This window comes from Mesoplodon mirus (assembly GCF_964341445.2).
Source record: "Mesoplodon mirus genome assembly, chromosome: 15".
NCBI classification, from domain to species: domain Eukaryota; kingdom Metazoa; phylum Chordata; class Mammalia; order Artiodactyla; family Ziphiidae; genus Mesoplodon; species Mesoplodon mirus.
In genome coordinates this window covers 34,536,738-34,543,340 of record NC_138991.1, presented here as the reverse complement: position 1 = coordinate 34,543,340, position 6,603 = coordinate 34,536,738, and the positions used below count along the sequence as shown (strand labels likewise).

Here is a 6,603-nt window from a genome sequence, read left to right as displayed (position 1 = left end):
AAAAAAAAAAAAAAAAAGATAAATATCTTCTCTTTCTCCAGAAAAATGAATTAAAATAACAGTTCTTTGCTCCGGACTTTCTTCTTCTTGGACATCTCCAGTTCCGTCCCAGATGAGGGCTGTGTTTCCCATGGTCAGGGTTCCATCACTTGGCCCATGAAAAGGACAGTTCCTGAGGACGGAAGAATCATGGGAGATGAGAAGTGGGGGGAAGGGGAACAGCACAGCTCACCCAGCTGGGTGTTTACGGATGAACTGAGATACGGGGAGATGAGTGAGTGTCTGGAGGCACAGCTGCTCTAGTGACTAAGCTGGGACTGGGGGACAGACTGAGCACCCCGTCCGGAGAGAGCACTGCCTCCGAGGAGGGGAAGGGGAACAGAGCTATGATTCCTTGCCTGGAGTCCTCTTGGGGGGAGTGGGGGCGTCTACACCTGCCCGGACTAGTGCCCGAGTCCAGGAGAGCAGGGGGGGTGGGAGGTCTCCTGGGCCTCCGGCTCACCTGTGGGGTTGTGTCGCACCACGAAGAGGAAGGGTCTGTCCATGATGATCTCCTCGGGGGCCATTCGGGCTGAGACTGTAAGGGCTGGAAGAGAAGGGACCATGTCTTAGAGCAGAGGGACGTGGGCACAGGAGCCTGGACTGGTCACAGGTGATCCAGTGACAGCGGCACTGGGATGGGGCGGTTTTAGGAGGCTCAGTTGTTTCCTGGATGTGAACCCTAAAAGTGTTGGGATGTCCTCTGAGGCCTGGTTTCCTCCAGGAATCGGGTAGAGATCTCTCAGGTAGTCACTCGCAGGCACGTTTCTCTAAACCCTTTTAGGGCATATTGGAAGCAAGTGCCTTTAAGTTGACTGACCACTCTGAGAGCAAGCCAGGACCTCACAGTCAGAGGACCTCAGAGCCAGTGGGGAGGCAACGGGGTGCTGGGGAAATCAGGCCTGTATTCTAGTGGGATCGGGGTGATGCTCTCCACACAGGAAGCGAAGCTCTACCAGGAGAGACCTGGTTGACATGGGCAGTGGGGTCTTCCCGGTTCACCCAGGGTCTGGGTGCCAGACTGCAGCCCCTCCTGGAAGCCTGGGGCTGAGACTTGCCAGGCCTCACCTGAGCCTGACTCACCTGTGGAGGAGGACGCCACCGTGCCGCTCTCATTCACCTCAATCTTCACTTTCTGCAGCGCCTGCGACACGTACAGAAGCTCTTGATCTGAAACAGAGGTGGATACCAAAACACATCAGCTTTGGTTCTCAGAAGCTCCTTAGTCCTCTTAGCGACCCCACTGTCCACCAGGGGAAGAAAGTGAAAGGAAAACCTCTTACCTGAAAATCTTGAGAAGTCCGCCCGGGTTGGCCTAAACATGTCGGTCATTCCCAAGTTCTCCAGGGGCCTCCTGAGGTCAACTTCACTCTCCAGGGAGAACCTGCAGACAGGAGCAGGACACAGCTCAAGCTCAGGCCACCTCTAACCCTACCAGGTATCCCCATCCCCACAGACCAACAGGATGGGGACTGATGTGAAAGTAGAAGTGGGGGGCTTCCCTGGTGGCGCAGTGGTTAAGAATCCGCCTGCCAATGCAGGGGACACGGGTTCGAGCCCTGGTCTGGGAAGATCCCACATGCCACAGAGCAACTAAGCCCATGTGCCACAACTACTGAACCTGCGCTCTAGAGCCAGCGAGCCACAACTACTGAGCCTGCGCGCCTAGAGCCCGTGCTCCGCAGCAAGAGAAGCCACCACAATGAGAAGCCCATGCACCGCAACGAAGAGTAGCCCCTGCTCGCCACGACTAGAGAAAGCTCGCACGCAGCAACGAAGACCCAACGCAGCCAAAATAAATAAATAAATAAATTTATTTATTTAAAAAGAAAAAGAAAGTAGAAATGGGAAGCTTGTTTTTTCAAATCCGTTTGCAAGGTCTCCTCCTTGCTGGGGGATTCTAGTACTAATGAACATTTTCCTGCAATCTCCCCACCCCCTTGAACCTATGACTAATTACTTTCCTCAAATAAGGCAGTAGTTTCAGCACAATTATATTCAGTCTGACTGGGGAGAGAGGGGGAAGGGCAAATTCTTCTGCAAGGATATTTGAACAAAAACCCGGTCTGTAGATTGTGTTCGAGAGCTGAGCCTGAGGAGGACTCCAGCAGCGAGGCTTTGGGGCTCTCGCTCTGCTTCCCATCAGGGCACAACTAATTACCTCTATTTTTTTTTTTTTTTAAGAGAGAGAGAGTGCGTGCTAACCAATTAAATTATCCTCTTTCCCTAAGCCTGGCATTATGGTATCTGGAAATTTGGGGTAAGCATGGTGGGAAGCTTCCCCCAAATTCTGGAATTATCCAGTCTCAGCCTCCGGCACCCTCTTTGCTTCTGCAGAAGGATTTTTAAAACTCTGCTTTGTCGGAAGCCAGCTAGAAGCTGTAGTTCTGCCTGTTTCATCTGCGGAAGTGATTCCTTTTGTCTCCGTTGTTTGGATGCTAACTTGAAGAGATGGGGGTAGGAGTGAGGGGCATTCCTAAAAGAGTGTAGATCAATGTATTACCCTCCACCCCAACCCTGCATCATTTATCTCTCTGGCTCTTCCTTTAGCCAGCTTTTGCTGGGTATTCAGAGGGTGGTAAATGTGGGGCATGGCCTAGAAAACTCCCCTGCTGCCCTCCAGCAGAAGAGGGATGATGAGAGGAATCTTAATCAAACCCAGGCCGGAGTGTTTCCCATCAGCCACTCACACATGTCCCTGTCCCTACCCTGCAAATGTCATGTTTGGGAAACTCCACATGGGGGTGGCACTTTCAGGGAGCCAGGGGAGAGGGGAGGGGGTAGGCAGAGGGGACTAGAGCATTGGCAAGTGTGGCAAGAGCAAAGGGTGGCTTACTTGGGCAGAACCAGGAGGCGGGTCAGTCTGGTCATATTCCCTCTCCACTGGCTGATGAGCTGGGCATCCAGAATGCTGGTGAGGGCAGAGAGAGGCACCTCTTTTTCATAGGGGGCAGCAATGAACATGCTGAGAGTGTTCCCATGGTAGGGCAATTCCAGGATGTCATAGTAATGGCCATCGGGAGTGGTGAACTCAGCTGTGAAGACACCAAGATGGCGCATTGGCAATGGCTCCAGCTCTTGTTGATTCTAACCCAGCACTGGCTTTTCAACTAGTCCTCCTGTCCCCGCCACTCTTTCTGGAAGCCAGCTCTCCATCCTAGCTTTTGAGGCTCCCCCACCCCACCACTCCCCTGTTCAATGTCTTTATTCCCATTTCCCTTCTCTTCTGCTAAATCACAGTGTCTTCTGGGTTCTCTGTCTCTTGTTGGCCTTCTTTACCTTCACAGCCTTCTCCCCAGGACCCAGCTATTAATTCATTCCAATCCCCATCTCCTTAACCTCAACTTTTACATCACTCTTCCCTAGAAGGATTTGTGAACCCCAGGTTATCACACTAGAACCACATGAAGATGAGAGATGGGGTCAAAGTGGTCAAATATGGGCCTGAGGGAATTTCTGGATTTCAGCTTCATCTTGCACAAGGTAAAAGCTACTTTCTGCTGCTCTGATAATCCCAGTGTCTCCTACCTGGGGAGTCTTTGTCACAGCTGGGGTGTATTCTAGGGTTTCTCCTCCCTTAGAGGGGATGCCCCCCAGGGATGAGGTGCACTCACTGTGGGACTTGGGGAAGGGAGGGTCTTGCACTTACTGTAGTTGAACTTGTTGGTCTGAGCCATCATGGGCACAGAGACAGTGCTGCCATCGGACTTGTGGAAGAGGCGGTGGTGGGTGCTCGACTCTAGAAAAGGCATCTTCCACTGGCCGTTGAAGTAGAGGGCGTTTACCAGCACCAGGCGTGTCAGCTGGTCCACAGCCCCTTCGCCAAGTAAGTCACTGATCATGCCTGTGGGAAATCGAAGTGATCAGGAGGCTAGATATTTTTAAATCCTTTTAGATGGTCCTCTTTAGTGTCCAGTCCTCAAATGGATGTGTGTCAGAAGGGATTCCATCAGAAGACAGACTGGGTAAGGTTTAGTGAACCTATCTAGCTGCTTTCAACCCCTTTCATCTTCCTAAGAGTCTCAGAAAGCCTTCCAGCTCACCACACTTTCGTGGTCTTGGGATCCTGTCCAGGATCAGACCTGGAAACGTAAGTCTCCCCTTACTTTGCTCCCTAAGCTGCAGTCTTGACGGGTTGTGTGTGCCCCTTGTCATGGTTATTATTGTTCTTAGAACACCTTGCAATACTTCTTAGGGATGACTTTAGAGTTGGTTCACGGGGAAAGCCTAATTATGGAAAAACATGATGCTTTGATTCTTAAAGCACTTGACCTTCTGTCTACAGAGCAGAAGATGCTGGAAGGGAGAGGTTAGGACACTTGGGGTTTGAATCCCCTTTCTCTGCAGGCCCTTGGGACTGGCCTCCTTTCCCTGCCTGCTCACCTTTTGTGTGTCTTTTCACCCAGTCATTGACGATGAACCTGGCTCTCTCTATCTTTGAGAAGTCCACCTGCTTGACTGTCGTCCGGAACAGCCTGAAGAAGTGGGGCATGAAACCCTGGACCAGCTTCAGATCCCGCTGCACAAAGATGGCATCAGCTGTGCTGATCTCATCCTTATTCCATGGCCCCATGAGCTCCTTGTACAGCTGATGGAGGGCAGGGGCCATGCCCTTCTCTGGGACAAAGCAGGGAGGAAAGGACACATTAAGCTCATCTCAAACCCAGAGCTCCCAGTGGGGCTAACCTCCCCTAACCCTGCCCACATGCACAGGACCCTTCTGCTCCCCCTGAGGTCTCTGGATGGAGATTTCATTCCAAACCTTAATCTTTCCTCAAAAATCTTAGGTCCTAACCCTTTCTTTAGCTTGGAATATTTTTCTCTGTTTTTAAGTTATAAACTCTATTTTTTTCTTTTAATAATAACAATAGCTATCAGGCATTTCACATGCATCATTCTAGTTGACCCTTACAACAGCCTCACATGGTAGATACTTTTATTGTCCCCATTTTGCAGATGAGGACACTGAGGTTCGGAGGGGTTAAGGTCACACAGTATATGAGTGGTGAGGCAGGGCTGTTTTATACCAGATCCACTGGCCTGTCCACCTTGTGACTGCCCAAGAGCCAAGTGACACAGGGTGTGGTGAGAAGAAGATGCAGTGGTCCATCCCTGTGGCATGGGAGGACAGGAGTTGGCTCAGCTAAGCTGGGGTCAGCCCTTCTTCTGCTTCTGGTCAGTTACACCCCTGTCCTGGGAAGACCACGTGAATGCCCGCCTCCCACTCTGCCCCATCTCTCACCATCAATCTTGAATTGCATTGCCTCTTGGATCTGCCGCTGGGTTTCTCCTCCTGTGGTCAGCTGTAACATGGCCATGACTGAGGCTACCCCATAGGGTGAGAAAACCACGTTGAGGTCCTTGGAGGCCTGCACCACCTGCTGAAACACTTTCACTCCAAAATCTGCAGCGAGGTGGGCCGCTGGAGACTGGTAATGGTAGGAGGCAGACCCTTCACCAAAGATGAGGGCCAGGCCCAGCGCGAGGCAGGCAAAGACAGGAGACATCTGCATCCTAGAGCCAGTGGAAAAGGATCAGATGAGGGAATAGTTCTGGAAGGATGGTGAGTGGGGAGGGGTGATGAGACCCCAGCCATGGCCAAGTCCCCCATGTTTGCCGCTGGCAGATGATACGTGAACAGGAGGGCAAGACAGAAACCATGATGAGTTCAGATCCTGAGTCTTTTCCCCTCTGTCTCAGCCCCAGGGAGTCTTAAGTGCGTTTTCACCTGTGGGAATCTTGGAACCCGCTGGCACCACCCTCCAAGAGATCTCCTTTCCCTTCCAGGAGGCTGAAAGGCGAAATTATAATAACATCTGCGATTTACACGATGCTTTTTAATTCTCTTGTGATGCTTTCACAATCATTGCTTCATTCAAGTTAGCAGGCATCAAAATCCCCTTTCCTGCGCTGGGAAAGGGGAATGTCTCAATGGAGAGGGTCCAAGAGAGGTGAGACCCTTGCTTCTGGGTGGGGGTATTGTTGGAGGGTCCTGCCCATCTTCCCCGCTCTCCTGTGATCACTGATATGATGGGGTCAACTCAGGGCTGCAGGTCTCCGGGGAAAGAAAGAGGAACACTGGAGATCACGGACGGAGGAGATTCTGCAGAGGGGTGCTCCCTGCCTTAGCCCGAGGTCTGGAGATGGAGAGAGTTTGCTTTTCTCTTACCTGAAATTCTCAAGGTGCCTTGTGACTGGAAGTTTGTTCCTGCTGCTGCTGGGGCTTCGGGTGTTGATGGTGGTGGCTATTCCTCTGCTGGGGAGGGGGTGTGGCTCTTTGGACAGTGCTCTTGGTGCTTCAGCCAGATGCAGCTGTGCTCTTCTGGAGGCTGCTGCTTCCCTTTATACCAGATGTGAGCCGGAAGTAGATTAACTCATGGCCCGGCCCCGCCCACTTTCTGGCTCTGGAAGTCTGTCTGAACAGTGGCCGGGCCCCCTCAGCACCTCCCTCTGTGGGACTTGCTGAGGCATCTGTGTGTGTGTGCGTGCTGCCCTGTGTGTGTACATGTGAGAGAGAGGGCTTGGAACAATTCAGCAAACCCTGGTTGCCTTGACCCCAGGGCC

General features: G+C 52.0%; 1 protein-coding gene across 1 annotated transcript; it reads right to left on the bottom strand.

The window, feature by feature from the left end:
• On the bottom strand, nt 1-6,375 carry SERPINE1 (serpin family E member 1). Its single transcript, XM_082645598.1, has 9 exons — nt 6,209-6,375; nt 5,282-5,553; nt 4,423-4,656; nt 3,689-3,883; nt 2,876-3,074; nt 1,323-1,423; nt 1,123-1,209; nt 503-586; nt 1-172 (listed from the first exon to the last, which is right to left on the bottom strand). Exons 2-9 carry the CDS (start codon nt 5,550-5,552, stop codon nt 135-137), a joined length of 1,209 nt encoding a protein of 402 aa, XP_082501724.1. The 5' UTR covers nt 5,553; nt 6,209-6,375; the 3' UTR covers nt 1-134.
• Between the last annotated feature and the right edge of the window lie 228 nt (nt 6,376-6,603).

What these genes read in the sequence shown, in the direction of transcription:
- SERPINE1 (XM_082645598.1), bottom strand. Translation starts at nt 5,552, where the DNA reads ATGCAGATGTCTCCTGTCTTTGCCTGCCTCGCGCTGGGCCTGGCCCTC. An exon ending in GGACTTCTCAAGATTTTCAG is followed by an intron (nt 1,210 to 1,322) that starts GTAAGAGGTTTT and finishes CCTCTGTTTCAG; the next exon opens with ATCAAGAGCTTCTGTACGTG. An exon ending in GGTGCGACACAACCCCACAG is followed by an intron (nt 173 to 502) that starts GTGAGCCGGAGG and finishes TTCCGTCCTCAG; the next exon opens with GAACTGTCCTTTTCATGGGC.